This window comes from Chelmon rostratus, chromosome 10 (genome assembly GCF_017976325.1).
Source record: "Chelmon rostratus isolate fCheRos1 chromosome 10, fCheRos1.pri, whole genome shotgun sequence".
Taxonomy (NCBI): domain Eukaryota; kingdom Metazoa; phylum Chordata; class Actinopteri; order Chaetodontiformes; family Chaetodontidae; genus Chelmon; species Chelmon rostratus.
The window spans coordinates 3627128-3653740 of record NC_055667.1 but is presented as its reverse complement, the minus strand read 5'-3'; the positions used below and the strand labels follow the sequence as shown (position 1 = coordinate 3653740).

The 26613-nt window shown below is 42.2% G+C and overlaps 1 protein-coding gene across 4 annotated transcripts; it reads left to right on the top strand.

The window, feature by feature from the left end:
- The first annotated feature begins 40 nt into the window (after positions 1 to 40).
- On the top strand, positions 41 to 26495 carry usp19 (ubiquitin specific peptidase 19). Of its 4 annotated transcripts, none has more exons than XM_041945212.1 (26): positions 41 to 325; positions 1483 to 1861; positions 8887 to 9015; positions 9096 to 9232; positions 9447 to 10025; positions 10905 to 11286; positions 11527 to 11683; positions 11774 to 11845; positions 12491 to 12606; positions 13113 to 13345; positions 13587 to 13779; positions 14266 to 14399; positions 14528 to 14686; positions 14826 to 14936; positions 15055 to 15165; positions 15315 to 15416; positions 15534 to 15674; positions 15774 to 15892; positions 16041 to 16184; positions 17448 to 17839; positions 17943 to 18053; positions 18211 to 18427; positions 20549 to 20701; positions 20898 to 21064; positions 21200 to 21375; positions 25276 to 26495. In XM_041945212.1, exons 2-26 carry the CDS (start codon positions 1648 to 1650, stop codon positions 25414 to 25416), a joined length of 4590 nt encoding a protein of 1529 aa, XP_041801146.1. In that variant the 5' UTR covers positions 41 to 325; positions 1483 to 1647; the 3' UTR covers positions 25417 to 26495. The 4 variants fall into 4 exon arrangements, with proteins under 4 accessions (XP_041801146.1, XP_041801145.1, XP_041801144.1 ...); XM_041945211.1 differs by having other exon boundaries at positions 13107 to 13345; XM_041945210.1 differs by lacking the exon at positions 25276 to 26495 and adding an exon at positions 22778 to 25269.
- The last annotated feature ends 118 nt before the right edge of the window (positions 26496 to 26613 follow it).

Here is a 26613-nt window from a genome sequence, read left to right as displayed (position 1 = left end):
TTGAAATCTGTTTCGGCATAAACAGAAAGAGAGCCCGAAAGCTTCGGAAGGCTTCGTCCGCCCATCACTGTTGACGCTAGACAGAGCAGTTGTTTCAGTTATGTTTTCTTTTAAATGCCAAATTACCTAGGTTGAAGTTACCAAAAATGGGTCCCGGATAAATGAAGGAATATTCCAGAAACGCCGTGGACTACGGGGTTTCGTGTGCGGGCAGGAGCCCAGCGGCCCGCGGCCGTGAAGGAGCTTAGCAGCCGGGAGGAGCAGAAGGAGTCGCCGGCCATTGTGTGTTAGGAACGGTATTCAGTTCTCGCCAAATTAAGGCCCCGTAAGTCTCCCGTTTTAATGTCAATATTAATTTGACATTTTAATCACAGACGGGCTTCAGGTATCAAGAGATGTCATGTGTTGGTTGTGTAAAATATGTAAGTTAGCCATATCAACCCTTACGTGCCAGCTAGCGTTAGCTTAATGTGGCTAATGACATTAGCTTCTCTAAGACTGTAGGAGCGTTTGATTGTCCGACCTGTCCTGCCCTCTGCTAGAAGACACGAATTGGACATCAGGGGCAGTGATCGTATAGATAAACGAGCACTAAAATGCCCTTTGACGTGAAGCAGCAGTAGTGTGAGTGGTTATTTATAGTCAGTAAAGAAATGATGGGTAAATTAGTATATATTCAATCCCAAAATGCGTTTCAAGAATTGCGTTGCCATAAACGCTTCAGCGAGGCCCAGGTACCTGTAAATAACGTTAAATGTTATTAATTAATTATTATTTGCTAAGTCGAGTAAATGGGGTTGACAAGAACCAATGTCAGTCATTTCATATTAGTTGAACGGCATAGACGGGTAGCTGTGTATGCCTCATATCGACGGACACATGACAGCCCAAAACACGTGTGCCTTAAATTAAACGAACCCTTGCAGGCGGCAGGCTAACTTAGCAGTCACCAAGCTAACAACCCTGGTTACGGGAAGGCTCGGTAAGCTTGCTAGCTATCTTAATGAACACCACCCATGTTTTAGTAAATGTCCTGTACTGAACGCCGAATAAAATGGCTGATTTAGCAGTTGTCCTTTGTTTGTCATTTGACTGTCTAAGCTAACTTGCTGTTGCTATGCTAAGGAAACGAGGCAAGGCTCAACGACGGTCTAGTTGGGCTAACGTAAAGTGCTGTAGCTTCCTTTTGTAAGACATAATGTCCATGTGTCCATGTCCTGAAGCTTTGTTGTTACTTGAAACCTGCTCTTAATTAGTCTTAAGCGGTAAACCAGTCGACTTTCTCTCTCTCTCTCTCTTTATATATATATATATATATATATAATGTGTATATATTACACAAACACAGTAAAAGCAAGCGCAGATTGTCATAATAACTTAACTCTCTTTTGGACCTTGCACATTCAACATATTGACATCAAACAATTATGGAGATCACAGTTTCTCCTTGATTATTAAACGTCTCTCTGCCCTCTGCCCCAGGTCCCCATCCCTTATCGGCCTTCCTGATTCTGTTCTGGGAGAGTTCAGACCAGTATCATCGCCAAGATAGCTGGGCCAGGCAGGAAGAGGCACAGCTCAGATCCAGACCCCAGCAGCGGTAGTGATTCCAGCGACGGGCGGCCTGTTAGTGCCAAGTGCCCGAAGATGGCCAGCAGCGGTGGTAGCAGTGCGGCTAGTGGTGAGACAATGGGACGTCGTGGTGGGGCTCAGCAGAGAGGAGGCAGCGGTAGGGACAACAGCTCAGACCTGTCCTCCAGCACCAGTAAGAAGAAGCAGAAGGACAGGGCCAACCAGGAGAGCAGAGAGGCCAAAAGGGCAGCTGCAGCAGTAGACGGGGTTATTGCAGAGGTCAAGAAAGGTAAGGCGGACTAAAACTGTTGTACAACTAATAAACATTTGTTACAGATTAATTTGCAGATTATTTATTTCATTGTTGATTTACTATTTTAAGCCATTAAAACTGAATAATAGAACCACACTGCTGTATAGATATTGTAGCATATTCTAATGTGTGAAAATATGGTAGTGCTATCAGCATTATGTTGCAGTGTACAGACCTGTTTAATAATTATAGCACACCTGTGTCAACTGAGAAGCTGAGAGTATTTTTTTAAAACTGGAAATGTAAAAGGCCTAGAAAGAAAACCATCATTCTATTCAAGTTGCCATGTCACCTTGTGTTTCATTACAAAGTTATGTTTCCATTTACTGTTTCTCACCAAAACATATTGTGTGCATCCCTTAGGTCTAACAAACATACAGAATGCATTTCCTTTCTGATAAAATATTTCCTCTTTGTTCTTTTGAATATTTAAAATTGTGCGTTGTTTTCATCCATGTTTACTAGCTGGGAGTTGTCTTCTTTATCTTCTTCCTTGCCTTTGTTGGTTCATTGTTAAGCTTCCCCACAGGATGACCACCAGTAGCACTATAGAGTAGTGTAGAGTGGGTCACCATTTTGTTTGTAGCATCCACATATTGCTGCACTATTCCATTGATCAGCTACTGACAATGGTAATGCTCCAAGAAACATTGCATTGCAAGGTAGAAAAAAAAGTGCAAGCTAGCAAGGCATGCATGCAAACAATGCGTGATTTTTTTAAAAAGCGGCTTTGCAAATTTTTATTGGGAAGGAAATTAATTTAACATACATTTGATAGACCTCAGGGATTTGGTGAGAAACAGTAAAAAGTTTTGTTGGTGTAAAAAAAAAAAGCTCCATAGGGCACCTTTTTAAATAAAATGTTTTAAACAACACCATTTAGCTGTTTAACAGCAACTGCTAGTCCTAGTTACCTGCTTGCTGAAAAACAAGGCCTGCTCCTCTCATCTGCAGAGTCACATTTGCATAGTAAACAAATCATTGTCCCATAAGGGTTGTATATATGTTATGCTAGTGCAGTGATCATAAAAACTTGCTCCTCGTGTAAATGCATTGTCTGGTAAACACAGTTAGATGCAGATCAGTTATGGTTGTATTATGGGTGCACAGTACTGACCATAAATTCTGTTGTCATTCATTCACACATTTATGATATGAAATGTTTTAGATGTTGATGCAGCAGTTTTTGCATATCAGTGATCTGTGAAAATAGCTTTCACATAACACATTGAAACTTACACATTTCACTTCAGCTACTCACGAGTTGCTCTTGACAGTACAAACCAAAACTTTTTAATTTCAGTGATTCTGTGATCACCACTGTGTTAGAAATGGACAAAATGCAGCCTCTTGTTATTTAGTTGTAGTCCTTTTTCTCTTGATTTCATCCGTTACTTGTAATTCAAGCTGCACCCTGAAAGTTTATTCATATGAGCTGACCACTTTGTACATATTGTACATGTATGTGGATGTTGATTACAGCTTTCTTTTGTATGGTTTCATGCCTTAGACTGCTAGAGGCTGAATGCACATGTTCTTGTAGGAGGAGAGCTGCCATTCAGAGGTGGAATATGTATTTGTCTTTCCTTTAAACAACCCCCACCCACCCACCAACATTTGACATTAAGGACATATCAGCGTTTCTTGGTTCCAACGTTTACTTCTAGAGATAAACCCTGCTTTGTGTTTTTGCAGATAACAAAAAATGTCTTATACAGCTAGAAATTCTATTGGACAGACCTTTTTTTAACTGAGTTCAAAACAGAAACTATAGGTTGTCTTGCCTGACCACTGAAGTATTTAATTTGGTTATTAATAATAACTAATACTCTGCATATTCCTTGCACATGATTTGCAAATTGGATTTGTAGTTTCCCTTTGCTCAAGGTATCTATTCTTATATTTTATGGAGGATATTTTTGGTCATATTTGTCCAAAAATAAAAAATTAGAGATACAATTAATTTTTTTATTTTACTACACTGTTCGGAATTATCAGCCAGTGATTAAAGGCACCATGTGGACAGCAGGAGGAGCTGACTTCTAAAGCACAGTGAGTTTGGCTGAGCAGTATGAGTACAAACAAGTGGAAGAGGAATTGCATTGTGTTCTGCATAAGACACGGATGTATTCACCCATAGGTTACTGAAGAGCCATTGTGAAGCTCAGTGATTCTGGCTCTGGCCATCGCCATCCTGGCAATGCCTGACTCCTCCCATAGTCATGCATAACATAAACGAGTGAGTTATATAAAGATTTGCCGCCCATACAGTACAATTTACTATTGAGACCAAAATTTATTTATTTTTTCTGGCACCAGGCTGTAAACATTTTAATTTCTGCTGTAAAGTTGGGCATTCTGATACAGGGGTCTATAGGGATTGACATGGAGTAGCCATTTGAGAAAGTGCGCTTTTTGGCATTTTGCTGTTGGCTACATTTTTCAGTTCCAGAGGATGGCGCTTGAACAAAGCCAGAGCTAGCCTTATTGCAGAGCTGTGCAGAGTAATGGTTGGGTGGCTTGCATAGTCGACCTTTGTCCGGGAGAGCTGGGTTTGATTCTCGGTGTGGGAACCTTCTGTTACTCCAGTAGTTTATTGAAGAACATTCACACTGACCTTTTGTTATTCTAAGATTAGAATTGTAATCAATTCTACTGCCTCAACAAATCAACAGTACTGCCTCAACAAATCAACAGTTAGATTCTTCCAGACAGCAGAACAACTCTGCATAATCATAACTGAATTACTGTAACAGTAGTTAATATAAACTCTTGCTGTGAGTTGACAGCCAAATGAGCCATAATATCTCTCTAATTTCAGCAGTGGATGTCCCATAGTAGAAGCAAATAACTTAAATCCCAACAAATGTGTACTGTGACTAAAGTAAGGTTGGGTGATATGTTCAAAAACAGCCCTGTAACCAGTGATTGCTGATATATTTGTGCAGGTATGAGCTCTGAACTAAGATGAGCTTATTTGCCTTGTTAGACCCACTTCACTCAAGCTCAACAGACACAAAATAAAACTCACCAAAACCATCTTGGTTAATCTTTCCATTCTTCCATCAGTCACCAACTCTGTTCTGGTCAATAATAAACCCTTAATTCACAAAATTAGATGTGAAAATACTCTGGCTCTACACATAGCCCTCACTCCTTCTCCATAGGCAGATGGTTAAACTAGCAAAAGTGGATATACTGCAGATATGTTCTTCCAATCACCCAACCCTGTTCTGTGCAGTCATGTAAAGTCTGTTCATCTTTACTGGTTAAGGTAAGGTTGCACTTGATTGATACCCAAGGGGAAATTCAGGTGCCCCAGCAGCAATTGCAGGTGGTACAGAAATGTACAGTTGTAAAAAGGAGATTTTGATTAAGTGTCAGTGTGTCTGAGTGAGAGGAAAAAGTCCTGAGTCTAGTGCCCATTGATCCAATGGTTAGAGGATCAGCAGTTTCTTTTTTCAATTATTTTTTCTTTTTAAGGTGAATTATGGCTTGATTAGTATTTTGTATCTGTTGTTTTTCTATTTGGTCTTTTAATTATGACCAAAAATATCCTGTGTAGTATTTACTGTGGAAACACGTTGTGTTGCTGGGTAGAAAACAAAACAAACACTTTCCTGTCCTCTGTTTTACTTCTAATCCCTTTTGGTGTTCAAATGGAAAACACCCATACTTCCTTAATTTGTCCTGCATAGGAATCATTGCAATATTATCATCATATAATCACTGAAGTATTGTCATGACTGAAACACTCATAACTGTAATTGAGTTGTTTTATGTGATGTGCCTGACAGTGGTTCATCCATGGAGGTAGAAATGTTGACTGAAGACCCTGTTGATTCCCAACACCATCTCGTACAAGTCTGAAGTCAGTGATGACACAAGTCACTCAAACAATGCCAAGAAGTTGTACTTTCATCATCTTGCTACAGAAGTGGTTTCTGCCAATACGTCGTGCCATACAAATGCTGTGAAAAAGACTGTAGTGGTTTAACAATTTAAAGTAAAGCTCAGATTTACCTAGCATGTTATTACCACAGGTGTGACATTGGACATAAATGTACATACAAGTAAACTCTAAATTGTGAAACAAATACAACTTCCATTCAGCCCAATATTGTTAAACACGTGTTATCCCTTATTTGTCAGAAAGTAGAGCTAAATTTGAGGTCAAAAATGACAATGTAATGTAGTGTAAAGTAATGGCAGCATTTTTCCATAGCTACCTACACTATATGCCACGTCACACTTGTATTTAGAAAGTAAGTTGTGTATCTAGCATTTTGTGTGTTGTTCAACTTTGAAGACAACTTAACTTATTGAACTGTTTTCTTTTCCAAGTGCCTAGTTAAGTTAGTACCAATATGATTAGATCAGAGACCAAAGTAGAGCTTTGCTAATAGATCTTGTGTGGATGACAACTCACAGATATCTGAAACTGGACCAGTGCATCCTATGGCAGATACTACTGTCATGCTGGATTTGGTGTTTGTAGTCTGTGTTGCCTTGCTGAACATCACCTGAAGGAATTTCGAACATCATAGACTAAGTTGATGCATTGAGCACTGATGCATGAGAAGACTAGGCTGTGTTTTGATTGGTCAGTGCTACATATACTTTACTTTGTTGGAACTACTGTGTTTGTGTGTATCTGCAGTATGTTTTATCATGTCAGCCCTGCCTTGATGTGGATATGGTTTGCCACTGTAGGGTTGTATGTGTGTTACAGTGTTTATGTTGCTGGATGTCTGCATCATGTGTCATCGTGCTGTAATTCTACCCAAGTGAGTGTCAGCCACTTTTCTGGGACACTTGGGTTTGTCAAGGTGATGAGAATGCCCTGAAACTCTGTCTCTGTCTGTACACTATCTTCTTCAATACCTGCCAACACTACACCTGTTCATACATATAGTCTTGACCTTTTAACCATGCCATAGTGGTTATTGTAGTTTTCTGTCAGCAGCGCTCTTGTCCATGTTAAGCAATTCTCAGGCTTAATATTGAACAGTTTTCACTGGTGGCAATTAGAAGTGGACCAAAAGATCTTAGAGGCCGATATAGCAGTTTATATGAGCTTATCACACATATATTGGCATGGGTTTTTATGGTGGTCAAGAAGTTACAAGGAATTGCAGCACTGAAATGCCAAACTATGTTGGAGGTCAGCAGTGTCACCATTGCATAGTTTGTCCACCAGAGAGCCCTGATAAATAGATTTTCCAACTGTAAAATGTGGCACTCAGTATCTTCCTTTTGTCATAATTTAAAAAACAAAAACAACTTCAGTGGCTCCATATCAAGGTTACTGTAGAATTTTCAGAGAAGGTTATCGCACTGTGAAAATCTCATACCATTGCAACCCTAGTGGGAATATTATTAAAGGTGTTATATTACTTATTCTAATGAGGCAGTAATTAAATTTGCCTAAGGCTTTGGCCTACCCACACCTTCCACCAACAGTTCCAGACCGACCGTCCTCTCACTACAGATATTATACAGTTCACTGTAGGTGACTGTACAAAACAGCTTAGGAAACAATTCAAGTCAGTCTGAGACACAGTCTATTCAGTTGTTTGACACAGTGTTGTTTTTTATTGAATTGTTTGTAATAACATTTATGGTAATAAAACTAAATTAATCCTGTTGTACTGCATAAAGCGCTGTTACAATATTGCTTGCCATTAATGGCTTTATGACTTTCTGGCGTAAATGATGTGGATCTTCCTAAGTGACCATGAATATGTCATATTTCATTTGTGCTAGTAATGTATTCTTATCATGAATGTCAGCGTGACGCCCAGTCATAAGAGTGCACTGTGGCGTGGCTCTACTGGAAATACAACTGTCACCAGCTGGAAGGGATTGGGTGTTGCTTGCGACCTTTCTTGAGCGATTAAGTAAGAGAGACGGGTGAGATAGTGAAGAAGTGGTGCTGGGAAAGTTAAGGTCTCCAGCTGTTTTTGAGAGCCAAGTCGAAAAACGAGTGTTTGCAGGATCCATCCACGACTCCTTTGCCGGCAGAGAATTAAGTTCTCGTATTTCCGGGATGATATTTCATTTTCAATCACTGCTACGACTTTGAGGTCACAATGAAAAATGGTACATGTTTGTTTTTGTGTTTCATGCTGGAATATTTTGCCAAAGTTTGTGCTCTTGGTTCTACCTTGAGAAACGTGTTTGTGGTTTGGTCGCATGTTTTCTAAAGTAAGCTGATCATTTGCTTTCATGCAATTGTTTACTTGGTGTACAGTTTGTGTGGCGCAGATAATTTTAGATGTCCCGTCTGCGATTGCTGAGTTCACTGTACTGTCTGCTTCAGTCTGTGCCTGAATGCTCTGGACTGACCCACTTGGATATATGAGTGCATTGGTATACGCTATGTGAATATGTGAGCTGACGCTTTTTGATATTTTATCTGTGTCTGTTTATTTATTTTTTATTTTATTTTAACAGTCAGCACCCTATACAGATAATAACCAGACAATATTGTAAAAATATTACAGAATTTCCATACACAAAAAAAACTAGGACATGTACAGTACACTTACTGTATAAATATACAAGGCTGCTTTACATCACATTAGGTATAACCTAGTTATTGTCGCAAAGAGTCTAGAAGATACTTACTGCCTTGCCTTTACATAGTCATTGGAGGGTTGCCAAGTCTTAAGCAGTTTCTTGTAATGTGAATGTGAGTTTTTCCAGTTTAAGGCATAATATGTTTGATCAGTGTAGTGTAAGTAGGAGTGTGTCCCTGTTTCTAGTTCAACAGAACGAATCTGCATGCTAAAAGGGTAATGAACTAAGGGTTATGTCTATGTCTGTGTGCCTGTGTATCTGTATGTGTGTGTATCTGTGTGTTTTTTTTCATTCTCTGTAGACATATTTTGACTTTTTCTGACATGATCAGTAGTGAAGAATTTCAAATATATGCTAATAGGCATTGTGGAAAGGGGAAGTGCATTGTTTTCAAATTCCTTCTCTGGTTCCATTTTCAGACGTGTTTGTGGACTGGAAGCAGAATGTGAATGAAGTGACTGTCAGGCTGCGCTGTGGGGAGGGGGTGCAGAGGATAGAGGAAATCAGCACCACCTTCACTGATACACATTGCCATGTGTGCTTCCCAGGTATGTCACAAAACAAGAGAAGAACAGGCACAGTTGTGCATTTGGGTTTAGGCCTCATTGAACTTGTTTTCATTTTTCAGATGGACGGCAGTGGAGCTGCCAATTGCAGGAGGAAATTGAGGCCTCATGTAGCAGAGTCCAGTACAAGGAGAAGGGAGGGTTCCTGCATGTCATAATGCAAAAGAAGATTCCCTTTCACATCTGGCCTTCACTTAAGGTGAGTCTCAGATTTTTTTTCTATTTGTCCTGACATGAGGACATTTGTGCCTTGTTTTAATCAGCTCTAATAAATGTGGTATTTTGCACAATATTTACACATTTCAAGAAAAGCTGTCCTTTTAGTTATGAATGACACCCTCGTGTCATCCACCCTATGAACAGGGTCTTAAATGATAAAATGGTTTTGCTTCTGTACGCCCTGTACGCTTCAGTCAAACAAGAAGGAGAAGGAGGCGGCACCCACAGAGACCAAAAATGACATGGAGCTGGAGATCAAACCCATTGCCTTGGATTCATCAGAGAAACCCAAACTGTCCTCCTCACAGCCACAACTCCAGCCCCAGCCTCCCTCCTCACCTGCACACAGCGATTCAAGACGCAGCGGTGGCAAAGCTGAGCGGGGTGTCAAGCGATGCCTGAAAAACAAAGCGGCGTGTGACAAGGCCACCACAGACTTTGTAGGGGTGAAAGGTGCAGGTGGAGATGGCTCAGCCACCACCAGCAAGCCCGTTACAGTCTCGAGAGGCGAGCAGCAGCCTCAGGAACCCAGTGCCAAGCGCACCATTGTACGGCCGCCCAAGACCACCAAGGAGACCACGTCACTGGCCGACAGGGAAACACAGTCTGTGAAGTCTGCAGTAGCCAGTGGTAAAGCCCCACACACACACCTGCCCGCTGGTCGGAGCCCACAGATGCAACGCAGAGATGGAGACAGCAGAGCAGAGAGAATAAGCAGTGGCCAGGAACAGAAACCAGGAACTGCTGCTGCCAGCCATACCAACAAAACTCAGGTGAGAACAGTTCTGACCTCTTGGTTTTTTATCTCTACTAATCGTCTGCTTGCAAAATAAGATTAAGCTTTTGCTGATCTGTTGTGCCTATAATGTTCATGAACACTGAATATTTGTGCTTGAATACTAGCCAAGCTTTCATTTGGAGGACATTATATCTTCTTTAAGAGGACATTATATCATCCCCTAAAACAAACAACTTATAGAACGACTAAGTGTCAGTCTTTGAAGCTAACGTTTTCTTAAGCAGCAGTAGTGCAGTTGTCAGCTGTAATGTTAGGGGGTCAGTTTAATATTAATTAGTGTATTGCTGGAACTGAATGGTTATCAGTATATTCTTTATCAGTATGAACATCTTGTTTCAAACTATATTAACTGATGACGACAGGTCTGAAGTTTAATTTATAGGAAACAAATGACAGTTGGTTAATTAAGCACTGTGATTTATGAGATTACAGCCAATAGCACCATCTGGCCTCAGTGGGCTCTGGCTATTCAAGTTTCCCTAGAGCTTGGAAGAGACTTGTAATTTTATTAAGCATTATTACAAACAGCAAACACCCTGCCTTACTGTCGCCTCAGTGAATACACTCAGTACCTGTTGCTTGTAAACCTCTATCACCAGTCTTGCAGTTTGTTCACAAAAACAGCTTCATAGCAGGCGTCAATCTGCTCAGCTGCATTGGCAGACTTAAGTAATGCTGTCCTATACATGGCTTTGGTCCGAACTGCAATCAAGTTGCCTGTTTTCTCCTCGATAACTACCGTGATGAGAGGGAAAAAGAATCCTTTGCTTGGTCTTAGTGCCTCCAAGGCCCTTTGGAGTGAAAATTCGTCTCTGGAGGTTTAACGTCAAATTGCTCGTCTTTCCTCATTCAGGTGGCAGAGAACCAAAGCCAGTCTTCAGACAGGTCCGGAGCAACAGCACATGACAGCGATAGCCTACCAGCAGCTCCCATCAGCACCAGCGAGCACCTCAAACCTGTCGACTTGAACAACGAGGTGGGCTCCGCTCCAGAAACGCTGAGAGATAAAACTCACTCTGAGCTGGAGAAAAGCCGTGTTGAGCAGGAATCGGAGCAGGATACTCTGATCTGCCAGCCACTTGGATCAAGAGAGGCAGGTTCAGTACCATCTGTTGGAGTGGCTGACAAACGAGGCCAGTCACCTGGTCTAGCCCCGAGGCGCGGCAGCTGTGATGGAGAGGAGAAGCGGGACCAGTCAAAGGAAGAGCCTCCTCTGGAATTAAAGCAACAGGAAGGTCAGCTGGGAAGGTTTTGTGAATACATAAGACCTTGGGATTGAATTATCATACAAGTGTTTGTGCTAAAGTTCTCATTGTTTGATTATAAACCAACTGCTTTCATTTAGAATTATTTTTGTAGAATCTTTCACCCCCACATTCACACTAAATCTGTGTATGTGCAGTGCGTGTCTATGAGCGCTGATTTATTCAGCAGTTAAATATGAGTTTGTTGATACCTGTAATAACTTCCTGCAGCCCCGGAGCCGATGGTTAACCTGCAATTTGTGAAGAATGATTCATACGAGAAGGGCACAGACCTGATGGTGGTTAATGTTTACATGAAGGGGATCTGCAGGGACACAGCCAGGGTCATCTTCAGGGAACAGGACTTCACCCTCATCTTCCAGACAAGGTAATGAATGTGAATAGGCTACAGATAAAGGATGGTTATGCAATTTTGGCATTCTCTCATGTCTTTTTGCTCTGTTTTATTCTTTTACAGTGATACTAACTTTCTGCGGCTTCATTCAGACTGTGGACCGAACACAGTCTTCAAGTGGCAAGTCAAACTCAGGTCAGCTTAAAAATGTAATCTTTGAATGGTCAATTGGAGAGAGCAGAGATAGCATGTTTTCCTGTGCATTTTTGTGAACAAACTGTTGAGTATGCTGAATTGATTTGTTCCTGGAAACCTAGCCAGCATCTTCATTGTCACCAACAAGTTGTGCAGCACTTATTTATGTCTTGAGCTATGAATAACAAACCGTGCCAAAGCGCTAGTGCTGCATCAGGTCAAACACATAAATGAGATAAGGTGGCACCTCTCACTGTGATGGCCAAGAACCTGACTTGACCTGGAATCACAGTTCAGTATGACCCAATGCTTTCCTTTCATTTCAAATGTGAGTAGTGTACAGTGCATAAATATTCATCCATCCAGGCACATGGTTTTCAAAAGAGAGTGGATGATGAAGGAGCGGCTTTTAATGTCTGAGCTTTCCCATCATATATGGAAAATTAACTTAGTTGACACCATTTGTGCCATAACTGAAATATTTTAAATGTGTTTAAAACATTAATTATGTCGAAGTAATAAAAATCAATCTCAATCTCTTGTGGGGGAAACACTAAAAACAGACTGGGGGTGAGCAGTCGCCTCAAGTCACTCCCTTTTGTCTCTTTATCTGACTTGTCTGCATTTCTTTCTCCTGTGCCTCAGGAACCTGATCCAGCCTGAGCTGTGCAGCTACTCCTTCACCCGGTCCCGACTGGACATCACCCTGAAGAAGAGGCTTAGCCAGCGCTGGGGAGGTCTGGAGGCCCCCGCCACACAAGGTCTACATCTACGCAGTGTTAACAACACTACTACTCTTTAACATTTTCTTTCAGTCAGAAACATGAGTTTGAAATCATGTGATCTTAAAGATCAATATCAATATACTTAAAGCTACAGTAGGTGTATCATTGGAAGAAAAGGTTTGATATTAGTGTGCACTACCATGGTTTAAGTTATGTCTGTTTTTATATGTGTTTACTGAATTTATCTGAGACAAATGTATAGTATGTGTGATTTACAGTATCTCTCGGTGACAGGAATTTTAACTCTGTAACTTAGCCAGTAAGTAGATGCGGGTACCAGTCTGCCCTGCTTCCCTTATGTGGCATGCAGACTGTGTGACCAAGTTATGGGGAAGTGGTTTGTCAAAAGCATTGGCTAATTAAAAGACTTTAAATCTGTATGTTATACACCACAGTTTGCAACTATTCATGTGCAGTACCAACCAGTCTTTTGTTGACCATCTTCTAACCTCAATCTCCATTCTCCTCTGTTTAAGGTGCAGTGGGTGGCGCCAAAGTTGCTGTGCCCTCCAGCCCTACATGCATGGAAAAGAGCCAGCCAGGCAGCAGCCAGCACAGCCTGCCAGCCAAGGAGGAGCCTCCGAGGGTTGGGGAAGAGAAACCCAAGACCCCTAAGGCCTCATCCAGAGTGGAGGACGCTGGTTTGGATACAGTGGCTCCTCGCACCGTCTCTGAGCATGTTGCCATCACCAAGACAGAGCCCACTGTTACCACGGTTAGTAGAAAGATAAAGCAAATAATTGTCTAAACTGAAGAGATGAGGCAAAGGAAAGACCTGCATGGATGTATAGGTGACAACAAATGTGATATTAACAATATAAACTTGATGTTTGAATAGTTTATTAGTTAAACTAATTGAAATAAATTCTATGTTGCAGTGTGGTCCAGTAGCTAGAAGGTGAAAATGAAAATGTATCTAATTTGTTGAATTGGTGTGTAAATCTTTCCTGTCTCAGCCTAAACCTACCTGCATGGTGCAGCCCATGACCCACGCACCTCCAGCCAGCAATGAGCGCCATGAAGAAGAAGAGGAGAAGAAGGTGTGCCTGCCTGGTTTTACAGGATTGGTCAACCTTGGCAACACCTGCTTCATGAACAGTGTCATCCAATCCCTGTCTAACACCAGAGAACTCAGGGATTACTTCCATGGTAAAGTTTATTGCCATTTTGATAAAAAGCTCTTATAATTTATTATGCTACTGCCAAAGACCTTTACATGTTATAGTGCTAAGAATCATAGCAGGGTGTGTTTTAGTGTGCTTGGTCCATAGATGAATTGATAAAGCTATGACTGTAATTACAGCCAGCATTAGCTCTGGTTGTATTGGCTGCGTCTGCTTGCTAACATGGACACAAAACCGGTACCAAGTAGCCCACAGGGGCAAATTTAATGAGGACTCAGCAACTTCCACTCATTTTATCTTTACAAGCCAGAATTGTTTTGTTTCTGCAGTTCAAGCATTTAGAACATACACTAGGCTTCCTACTTCCTTGGATGTGATGTATGTAGCCAAAGATTTATGAACAGTGAATGCTTAGCTGACTGACTAAGCTATGACTGCAATGCAGACTTCTTTGGTTCATGCCTGGTTCCATTATCTAATGCCTGTATTTTCCTGTGTTACGCCCCTGCAGATCGAGCATTTGAGGCAGAAATCAACTGCAATAATCCACTGGGAACAGGAGGCAGGTTAGCCATTGGCTTTGCTGTACTGCTCAGGGCCCTTTGGAAAGGAACACATCATGCCTTCCAACCCTCAAAACTCAAGGTATACGAGCAGTGACCAGAGATTCACTCGACCCTCATGGAAACTAGTTTACGTCAAATGTGTCAGGCACAATATGGTCAGTGTTTTGATTTCCCCTTTTGTTTTGTCTTTTGTTTGTGAATGTGCAGGCAATTGTGGCCAGTAAAGCCAGTCAGTTCACAGGTTACGCACAGCACGATGCCCAGGAGTTCATGGCTTTCTTGCTGGACGGGCTCCACGAGGACTTGAACCGCATCCAGAATAAACCTTACACCGAGACGGTCGACTCTGATGGACGGCTGGATGAGGTGTGTGTTGTTTTTTTTTTTACCCATGAGATATCCAGAGGTGGCCTGGCTTTGACTTGTTTCAAGTGCAGTCATTTGCCATTCCTCTTACAGTCCTCTCACACCTTGTCCTGATGATGTCCTTTGTCTGTTGATGCAGGTGGTGGCAGAGGAGGCATGGCAGAGGCACAAGATGAGAAATGACTCCTTTATAGTGGACCTCTTCCAAGGCCAGTTCAAATCCAAGCTTGTGTGCCCCACATGCTCCAAGGTAGCACACTAAAACTTTCAAATGTTTTACTTTGTTTAATGCTTCATAAAGTTTGCCTGGTTACGGTGATGACAAACCTACTTTCACCTCCTCCTTACCTCTTCGTCTTCTTCTTCAGGTGTCCATCACCTTTGACCCTTTCCTCTACCTGCCTGTGCCCTTGCCCCAGAAACAAAAGGTGCTCTCAGTTTTCTATTATGCTAAGGAACCTCATAAAAAACCCATCAAGGTAAGTCTCCACTTAAACACTGCTACTACTCCCAGTGTCTGTTAGCGATTAATGCAGAAATGTGGCCTTGCCTTGTTTTGAGAAAAAAAGTAAAGGTTCCTTCCATGTGACCCGCTGTCATGTACTTGTTATGTCTATGTGTGTCTCAGTTTTTGGTGAGTGTGAGCAAGGAGAACTCTAGCACTGCTGAAGTCCTTGAATCCATCTCCAGGAGTGTCAGGGTCAAAGCAGAGAACCTCAGACTGGCGGAGGTTAGATGCTGAAAATACTATGCATTTCATACTCTGTCAGAAATTTCTAGTAATTTTCACATAGCAGAAATGGGACATATAGCAGTGTCATACTCAAGGACGTTTTTTTGCCCTCAGGTGGGGAAGAACCGCTTCCAGCGCATGTTTCTGCCGTCCCATTCCCTGGACACGGTGTCGTCCTCAGACATGTTGTTCTGCTTCGAGGTGCTTTCCAAAGACATGGCCAAAGAGAGAGTGGTATTGCTCAGAGTGCAGCAGGTAATAAAACCCCTGATTTTACATTTCTACATGATATACAATATGCCTCGGTTTACTGATATTGAGAGGACTTTCCTTGCCCTTTGTTCTGCCCTGCAGAGACTGCAGGTCCCTAATATCCCCATCTCAAAGTGTGCTGCCTGTCTGAAGCCTCCAGTGTCTGAGGAAGACAAGCTGAAGCGGTGCACTCGCTGCTATCGTGTGGGCTACTGCAATCAGTGAGTTCTACTTGAAAATTACACATCAAGATAGCTAGAAACAGACTTGTTGGAAAAAATGTTTTAAAGTGTACACTGAAGCATGTCTCATTTTTTTGAGAAATGAAATCAATGAGCTGTTTTGTGAATATGTGAACCACCCTTCCAGAGTGTGTCAGAGGACCCACTGGCCCAATCACAAGGGTCTGTGTCGACCCAACACAGAGAACGTGGGCCTGCCCTTCCTGGTCAGCGTGCCGGAGTCTCGACTCTCCTATGCCCGCCTCACACAGCTACTAGAGGGTTACTCCAGGTACGCAGTCTAACGTCCAGTCCCGCCACATACTATATAATTGCTATGACCACTTAGTAAGATATTTTCTCTGTATGCAGCCCCTTTCGACATGCACCTTGTTATGTAAATATGATGGCAATTTATCATGTTGCTCTCATGTCTGAATAAACGTTAAATCTTTTAAAGTCATGTTACTAGGTCAGACCAAGCATTTCAATAAGACTTCCAACATGGCTCAAGTCTGAATTGAATGTTGTCAGCTCAAGGTAAAATATGCACAGAGAGAAATAGTCAATGCATGTCTTGTTTGCCTTACTAAGAACACTGTAATAAATATATCACTCAATCATTTCTTAAGCACAAAGAAAAAACTTTGGAACACCAGGCAATTATTTGTTGAGATTCTTACGTCAGATGAGTCTCCTCTCAGTGCAGGTCATATTGTTTTGATACTTGGTTATTATTGGATATTATTGGTCTGACTAGGGTTAGGCAGTGTGACGGTATGTGCCATGCGATGGTAGAAATGTATCCACTGGTAGAGCTTTGGCAATACCATTTCCACTGCAGGAGCTCTCCCTTAAGATGTATTTACACACACAATCACAAAAACAGTCGCTACGTAGAAGGTGCCACCCCTCACTTAAAACAAACGGCATATTTCCACTTAGTGAAAACGCATATGACAAAGACAAATGTTCTACATTGTAAAAGGCCAGCTCTGGACAATGTCCGGACCTGATTCTCCCGCCATTGTTCAGCGCTCATATGAGAAAACTGTTTTAGTGTCTCACTATATATTTGGGACAGCGCTGTGTAGCGATCCAGCGCAGGATCACATGATTTGGGCAGAGTACTCACCCTGTGAGAGCGACAGTTGGTGGCAATAATGCACCTGTATTGCATGACCGTTGTTCTCATTTGAAACTTTTAAGTTTCCATTTTGGTTTGTTCTGTCTTCTGTTTTTAAATGCAAGTGTTGTCTCGTACGAGGCAGTTGTTTTTACCTCACGTGAGATCTCCAGCATCTTTTTAGTCTTACTGTTACTGACTCATTTTATCAATACCTGGTGAACACTGTGTGTGTTACAACATGGACAGAACTGTTAGATGCTTTTTGTCCATCCCACATTCAGGAAGGAAAATATTTTTTCAGCCATCATTATAACATCTGGCTGTTGTTAGTAGCCAGATGACAAATAATTCCAGAAAATAAATGTCATTACTCATCTCCTACTGAGAACTGTTAACATTACCTCTTCAATGTGTCTTTCTACACAGGTTTTCTGTCAACGTGTTCCAGCCTCCTTTCCAGTCAGGCAGAACATCCCCTGAAACATCCCAGTGCCGGGTTGACCTCCCCCCAATGCCAGCAGGCTCTCCTGAGGGTCATGGGTCCAGGGATGAGGCCATGGGTGGTAGCAGTTCTGTAGGAGCGGGCGATCTTGAGCTGGAGAGCCATTCTATGCTGCCTGAATCTCAGGCGGAGTGTGCCCAGGCCTCAGCCCTCCACTCTGGGGAGACAGATTCCCTCTCCTCCTCCCAGACCTCACTCCCCACCACGCGGACGACAGATTCAGGTTTTTCTGAGCCAGTCTCCTCCACTTCTTGCTGCTCTCTGGACCCTCATGCTGAAAAAGAGACGTCTTGTGAGAAGGCCGTGCGGCCAGAAGGTAAAAACCTGGCTATCAATGCTCAGATGTTTGGTATTTCTGTGCCTGTTATTTTTTTCTCTCTGCAGCCTTTCATTCCTCATTCTTGCCCACTTTTTTGCAGCTGCAGTAACAGGCTACCAGCATCCAAGTGAGTCAGCGTCAGGTCATGCCTGTCAGTTCTACATAGCTCTGCTGGATTCTAACAGCAAGGAACAGAGGCTGGACGAGAGAGGTATGACCAGGATTGCCTTAAGTACTGATATTTAGCTGGATTCCCAGTCATCCTATTTCCATATTGGGTATTGCATGTTCATGTTGTACTTGGAGAAAGCAATAAAGTCCAACACAGCCGCGTTGTTTTTCTCCACCTCCCCCCAACCCCTCTGCAGAGGATGCACTGGCAGACCTCCCCGAGGATGCAACTCTGGAGTTGGTGTGGAAAAACAATGAGCGTCTGAAGGAGTATGTCCTGGTGAGCTCCAAGGAGCTGGAGTATGAGGAGGACCCCGGCTCCCTGAGTGAGACAGCAAGAGCGGGACATTTCACCCTGGAGCAGTGCCTCAACCTCTTCACGAAGCCAGAGGTGCTGGCACCAGAGGAGGCATGGTAGGGATTCTCTGTCGCTTTGGTTTCTTTTTCATTTCCCACTGCATGGTTGTGTTCCAGCCACATTGCAGTAGTACAATAAGGCTCTAACTTTTTCATTGTATTTTTTTTTTTACAGTTTTAAGGGCAACATACCATTAGCATTTGACTCTCTAAACAATTATACAAACTCTTTTTGTCCCTCAGAGTGACTTGTTGTAAGTGCATTGCAAATAACACGATATTGGATGAGGAGACAAATATTCATGAATGAGGCACCAAATTAAGATTATAGAGTGGTTTTGCTGCATATTGCAGGGCTAGACCAGATCTTTGCAGTATGTACTTGAGGAGGGGATCCCAGCCTGCCCAAGCATACAAAGAAATGAATTTGAGCCATATTTGGCCTCCTGGTTGTCAGTCAGGGCGCCTTAAGTTTATCTTTGTGTTGAGTTCCTTGCATGCCTGTTTGCAAGTGTAGTTACAGTGGATATAAAAAGTCTTCACACCCCTGTTCAAATGCCAGGTTTTTGTGATGTAAAAATGACACCAAGATAAATAATTTCACAACTTTTCCACCTTTAATGTGACCTACAACCTGTACAATGCAATTGGAAAAACAAACTGAAACCTTTAAAGGGGGAAAATAAAAAAACTGGTTGCATAAATATACACACCCTTAAACTAATACTTTGTTGCAGCACCTTTGGCTTTTATTTTTGGGTAGGAGTCTATCAGTGTGGCACATCTTGATGTGGTGAGATTTGTTAAACGGCTCTAAATCTGACAGATTGCGAGGGCAGCTCCTGTGCACAGCCCTCTGCAGGTCACCCCACAGATGTTCGATTGGATTGAGGTCTGGACTCTGGCTGGGCCATTCCAAGACCTCAATCTTATTCCGGTGAAGCCATTCTTTTGTTGATTTGAATGTGTGCTTTTGGGTCATTGTCCTTGGGTCAAGTTCCTCTTCGTCTTCAGCTTTCTAACAGAAGCCTGAAGGTTTTGTGCCAGCACTGACTGGTATTTGGAACTGTTCATAATTCCCTCCACCCTGACTAAAGACCCCAGTTCCAGCTGAAGAAAAAGAGCCCCAAAGCATGATGCTGCCACCACCATGCTTCACTGTAGGCATGGTGTTCTTTTGGTGATGAGCTGTGTTGTTTTTACACCAAATATACCTTTTTCAATTATGGCCAAAAGGTTCATCCTTGGTTTCATCGGGACATAACACATTTTCCCACCTGCGTTTGTGAGTGTTTTTGCGAAATGAAGCCGGGCTTGGATGTTTTTCTTCGTAAGATAAGGCTTCCTTCTTGCCACCCTACCCCATTGCCCAGACATATTAGGAAGATGGGAGATTGTTGTCACATGTACTACACAGCCAGTACTTGCCAGAAATTCCTGTAGCTCCTTCATTGTTGCTGTCGGCCTCTTTGCAGCCTCCCTGACCAGTTTTCTTCTCGTCTTATACTCAATTTTGGACGGACGTCCTGTTCTTGTTGTGCTGGATTTTCTCCACTTGATGATGACTGTCTTCACTGTGTGCCATGGTGTATTTAAGTCCTTGGAAATTCTTTTGTACCCTTCACCTAACTGTGAACAATGAGCTCCCTCTGATTGGAAGCTCTCTGCGGACCATGGCTCGTGCTGGAAGATGTGCTACAAAAACAGAACCGCTGAACTTTATTTGGGGTTAATCAGAGGCACTTTAAATGGTGACAGGTGTGTGCTGACTCCAATTTAACATGAGTTTTAATGTAATTGATTAAATCTGAACACAGTCACATCCCCAGTTATAAGAGGGTGTGCACACTTGTGCAACCTCATGTTTATTTTTACTTCACCTCCCTGAAAGGTTTCATTTTTTCTTGTTGTACAGGTTGTTGGTCACATTTAAGGTGGAAAAAGTTGTGAAATTATTTATCTTGGTGTCATTTTTTTGCATCACAAAAACCTGGCATTTGAACAGGGGTGTGTGTATATATGCTTTTTGGTTAATTATTTATTATTTATTTTCAACCTGAAACCGACTGACTTCTTTCAACATTTTATGACTTAAGTGTTATGTTTTTGGTCCTTCTTTTTCACTGGGGAGCAGAAAATGTAGAACAATGGTCTATACACACTGTGTCTGTTCTTTAGGTACTGTCCAAAGTGCCAGCAGCACCGAGAGGCCTCGAAGCAACTGCTGCTGTGGCGTCTGCCCAACGTTTTGATTATCCAGCTCAAACGCTTCTCCTTCAGGAGTTTCATCTGGAGGGATAAGATCAATGACATGGTGGACTTTCCTGTCAGGTAAATGCACAGAAAGGGTTGAATTTCCACCACATAGCCATCCACTAAACACCACTTTTGTTTACTTAAATATGAAAAGGTGTGATATTTTCCACATGCAAAACAAGTTATTCACGATTAAACCCTCTTGCAGTACTTGGTATAGTGAGTGCACTCATTTCCATAGCAAAGCCTCTAATATACTCTTGTCTGCCAGGAATCTGGACCTGAGCAAATTCTGTATTGGCCAGAAGGATGAGATGCAACAACCCCCTATCTACGACCTATATGCAGTCATCAACCACTATGGAGGAATGATAGGAGGCCACTACACGGCCTACGCCCGCCTGCCAAGTGACAAGAACAGCCAGCGCAGTGATGTTGGTGAGTGTGTAGTCAATGAGGATCGTTCCCATCTTTATGTAACTGTTGGCCAGTCTAACAAGTTTCACATCCCCCCTTGACTCTCCTGTTCTTTTCGACCCCTGTTGCTAACCTCTCTCCCCTTCCTCCCCACAGGCTGGCGTCTGTTTGATGACAGTACCGTAACAATGGTGGAGGAGAGTCAGGTGGTAACGCGCTACGCCTACGTCCTGTTCTATCGACGACGAAACTCCCCGGTGGAGAGGCCGCCACGCTTCCTCAGGCCTGTAGGTGCAGAGTCACCCACTGCTGCCGGAGCTACCGCCAGTCAGGTGAGGGCGCCACAGCAATAAGAGACAGGATCTGTGTCAGTGGCAGGGATTTTCACATTGGAATGTGGCAGCCAAGGTTAAGCTTTAAGCCAAGGCTAGAATATCCCTCAGCTAACTCACACTGTACACTTCTACACGTCCCTATCTCTGATACTGTATTTGCAGGATTTGTCACTGTAGATCTACACACATTTCTGTTGATCAGAATCAAATTTAACATGTTAATAAAAACAGCAGGAACTGTAAAATGATGGGTGGGTATGATATAGGATCAGACTGTCCCTGCCACCAGGCATTGTGAGTTGTTATGTGAGAGCCACTCATCAGGAATTAGCAGTGTTTGGCAGGTCTTATGAGAGAAGCCTGTGTGTTAAGTGTCTCTGAGTATCAGTGCCTCTTTTCAATTAGTCCTGACAAGAGCTCCTGCTGTGAGATGCTTAATAACTACAGCCCAGTGGGTTGATAATGGAAAGATCCATCACTGGGATGGTCTGTTAAACTCAGCTGTCAGGCAGCATTAGCATCTTGTGACATTTTTTTGTAAGCTTTAGTGGAGTGCACTGCTTTAACTTGATAGAGTGTAAGGATTTCTGTTCAATCGATGAGACTGACAGAGAGAGAGCTGTGATGCTCTTAGACGTTTGCAAATCCATATGGAGCTGAGAAGTTGAGTGAGGAAAAATCGGGGTTTGATTTCATTAACTCTTGATGTCCCTACTTCTACTGCTACTTCCCTACTGAAAATGCATTTAAGTTTCTGTATCCAGGCGAGATCTTCCTCTCTCAACAGAATGAAACAAACGCTGTGTTCGTTTATACAGTTTTCATCACGTAGATTGTCAGGTGTGACTGTGTGATGCTGATAATGACATGAGACTGTGTGATCTGATGAAAGGGATGAATTGTTCTCCTGTTAAAGTGTCCATACACAAAGTCAAAACTTTTTCTTCAACTTCCTGTCCATTGTTATAAAAGCTGATGAACTTTTATATCAGTTTTGCAGTGAATGTATTTAAGCCAAAAGCTGCAACTCTTTGTTCTCATGTGTATCATGTGGGTAAGTGTTGCAGACAGAAAGGGTAAAATCCGCATTTCTTACCATGGGGTTTGGCAGCAAAGGGCTTGAGGAAAACCGTTAAGATGTTGTTGTGCTTTTGATTTACTCAACTGTGTGTTTACTTTTAAATCGTGTGAATTTCCTCCACAACAAGCTTCTCAAACTGTCCCAGTTTGTCCCTAAACTAACAGAGAAGGCATGTCATTAGCTCTTTACAAATCACTACAATCACCTGGTTGGTCTGAAACAGTCAGGTACACCAGCTAAATATTTCTAATTGTAATCATAGTATTTGTTAGACCACGCCTATTCCCAGAAGCTGACACCGGTTTCCGCCAATCGCAGGCCTCTCTAATATGGCGGGAACTGGAGGAAGAAGAGGAGGGGCTTAACGAAGGCCCCCGTGGACTGTTCAGATCTGCACTGCGGAGGGGACAAACGTTGAGGAACAGAGATGAGGAAGACGAAGACAGAACCGACGGGTCGGTGCGACGGCACCGCAGTCGAAGGATGTCGGACTATCCCGACGATGACTGCGTCCGTTATTTTGTCCTGGGCGCCCTGGCAGCCGTGTTTGCTCTGTTCGTCAATTTGGTCTACCCTCTTCTTTATAAACTGGACCTGAACAGTGGCTAGGTGGCGACTAGCTTTGGTCGCAGCAATCAGAAAGACCAAATGAGGTCAGTCGAACAAGGAGAGGTTAGATAGGCAACTGGGAAAGAGTCAGTTTGAAGTTTTTAGACTTAATCACATCTCTTGAGTAAGAACTGAGAAAGTCATCCACTGGTGCTCATCTAGTAAAATGCTTCTCTGTCCTATCCAACACTTGAAGTGTATGTATAACTTTACATTGCTCAACCCTTTAAAATACTTAAGGCACTATTTCACACAAGACGGCGAATGCCCTAAAGTTAAAATGACAGCAAAAATGTCCCCGTCATCATCAGAGAGCCTTGTATTTAAAGCTCCAGTAGAGTGATACCATCAGCACACAGCACAGGCTTACTGAACTATTCACTACATTGCCTCTATGCATTGTATGGACTCTTGCTTCCAGTGTATGTGTCTAAATCATTTTCACTAATATGTCATCCTGGAGCTTGTGATTCAGTTCAGTCTTGAACAGGAACAGACAAAACAATCTTGAGGAGGAAGAACATGAGATGTGGTTAATAACTCTAGAAAAAGCTAGTAGGCAGACCTTTTAGTGACTATTTTTTTGTCAATGAAACTATTTTGTTGATATAGTAATTTATCTAATGCTTATAAACAGAGAATTATGACAGAGTATAAAAAGACACTGCAGATGAAGCCATGGTTGTTTTTATTGCACTACACTGTGAAGAATAAGGTTGCAAATTCCTGCAGTATGAATACAAACAGATGAATGGAGAATGTGTGAGAAGAGGCTCTTCAGCAGTGACTCATTTTAAATGTTATGTCATGAAACAAAGAGAGCCCTCGATTTTTTTGTGTGACCAATTGTTCTTGCCTTTTCTATGTCAGATGGATTTATGGGCCTTGAAATTGCAGTTTGTGTCCAGCATCCATCATGTATTTAAATGCAGTATGTAACGTAGTTACTGTTATTCTTTTATTTCCCAGGATGTTTGTTTTTACATTGAAATGCCTCTCAAAGTGTGTTTTTAGTTGCTTTTTCTGAACCATTTTAAGCCATAGCCAGGTGAAGGTTTTAAATTCTCAGAGCAACAAGTTGTTTTGTGCTACATTTCATCCTGTGTCTTTTGAAAATCCTACAAAATAAGATGAATAAGAAGAAATACGATGGTCATGCAGGCTTGTCACAGCCAAGCTAAAGCAGGAGTTTGCAGTTATCAAGGAACTACCGTCCACCTCTGAATGTAATGGTTTTCGATGTGTTACACTGTTTTGAGTGGAATGCTGTAGAGTGTTTGATGGTGGACAGTTTTGGAGCTCTAAAACATTATAAATGAGCATTTAAAGACATTATTTACTACATACATTAGCTTCTAAAATATGCAGCATTTTTAACTCTTTTAAAGTCTCTCCACTTTCTGAGAGTCCGAACCGCCCTCAGATCATTTTCCTCTGCTGCTGCAGTCATTGTGAGTGTGCACATGCGACTCAGGGAAATCCCAGAGATCTTCTGGTACCGAGGCAGTGTACAGTGACCTAATGTTTGCCTTAAATGCTCTGCATAGCTCAGCCAACCATCAGTATTTGTATACTTGACTAAGATATATGCAAGAAGTCCGTCTAGTTTTAAAATTCTCTATAATGTACAGCTGTGTGTGTTAGCTGTGTGAAATCTCCCAGCACGCAACTTTAACAGCAATGGTGGGATCAACAGATGTTAAACTGAATGGTTGAAGTTAGACTTAAAGGGGTTTTCTGCACAGGCTGCTCTGTTTTTAAGCCTATAAACACTGTTGGGTTTTAAGCTGATCTGATTCAAATGAACCTGACTAAAGGTGTTACTAAATACTGTATGTGTGTGTACTCTACTATAACATGTTAGTTGGAAAAATAATCTTGTATTTTGTAATGAGAATATCTAAGGTCTCCATCTGTAATATACTGACTCACAGTCATTGATACAATTTTGCAAGTACTGTATTTAAAAGAAAATCATAACCTATTTTAATTCCCTGCAATAATCATATCTCCATCTAAATGCTGCTTTCTAATATATAAAGCATTGCACTCCTTTTGGAAATAAAGTCTTAATCTGTTTTTGGTCTTTATGTATAATTATTTCTAAGTTATGTCACGTTACAGCCTCACCTTTTTCTCCAAACAGATGAAATCTCCCAGAATCCTAAAGCAGCATGATTTATTGTTAACACTGGTTTATTTTACAGGCCTCTAGCCAGTCACTATTTGGGACAGACCTGGATCCTGAAGGACCACCCACACTGACCCCAGAGGTTCCCTCTGACCTCTTCGCCCACTCTGGGGAGTGCGCAGCGCCATCCTACAGCAACATGGAGGAGGTGGACTAGTCGTGGTGAGGACTGAAGGAAATCCAGATCAGAGCTGGTGATCCACGAGGTCCCAAGTGGGCGCTGCTCCTCAGCTAAAGACACATGAGTGTTAGTCACACAGGCTTCTGAGTCTGGCGTCAAAATAACGCTGCCATGCTACGTGATCTGGATGTGGTCTTCGAGGACTTGACTGCACTCACTTGTGAAAGACCTTCAGATGCACATGTACATGTGTACTCAGTACTAACTACACACAACATTGATATACTCACAGTACTATACCTACCCATTGATAGACCCTTAACAAACTGTATATGTAGTTATATTCATTCAGTGCATATAGTCTCACACACCCACAGAAGCTAATACACTTGTATAATGTCAGAGCTCCCATTAGCAGCTCATTATAAGTGCTGCTCCTGGAGTACAGCTCAGTGGAGGCTGCCAGGCCTCCACGCACCAACGCACCTTGTGGTCTAGTTTCAAGCTAAAGACCTCACCGCTGACCCTGACCTGTTAATCCCTGGCGAAAGCTAGGTCAATTATTAGGGCAAATTTGGGGAGTTTGAGTGAAGTTTGTTGTAATGTGTGTAAATCCTTTCTCTTTTTGTTGTTTTCGGAGGTATGACCTGGTTTGATTTGTTCGTGGCAGGCTACCCTGTAAGTTGGACTGGAATTGTAGCAACTGGTAAAGAAAAAAATGTGAGACGGGTGCTGACCTGCTACTTTTTTTAATAACAGAGGGCACAGGCTTTTTCTGTTTTTTTGTCGCTTTCTAAACTTCATTTTGGCTTGTGTTGCTGTAGTGAATTCTTATTATTTTTCTCATTATTTTTTGTACTTGTTTAGATATTCGATCCTGTGGATGCAATTGTCAGAGGCTTCAGTTCAAACTGAAATGTGCATGACTGCATGTTCATACAGGCTGTAACCCGAGTCCTTGTTAAACACCCCCCTCATTTCATTTTTTCAGTTTTGTGTGAGTTGTCCAGTCTCACCCCTCCTCTCCTTTGTACTGGACTGCGTATATAAAGTGGACATCATTAAGAATACTGCTGTGGATACATATAAATGGTTAATATAAATAAAATCAATTTTGGGAACTGCTGACATTAGTGTCTTTTTTAACAGTTATATTAGACATGATGGAGAGTCCTTTAGTGTGTTGCATGTCAGGCTCGTTTTGTCCTAGTGTCATGTCTGTGGATTAAATGG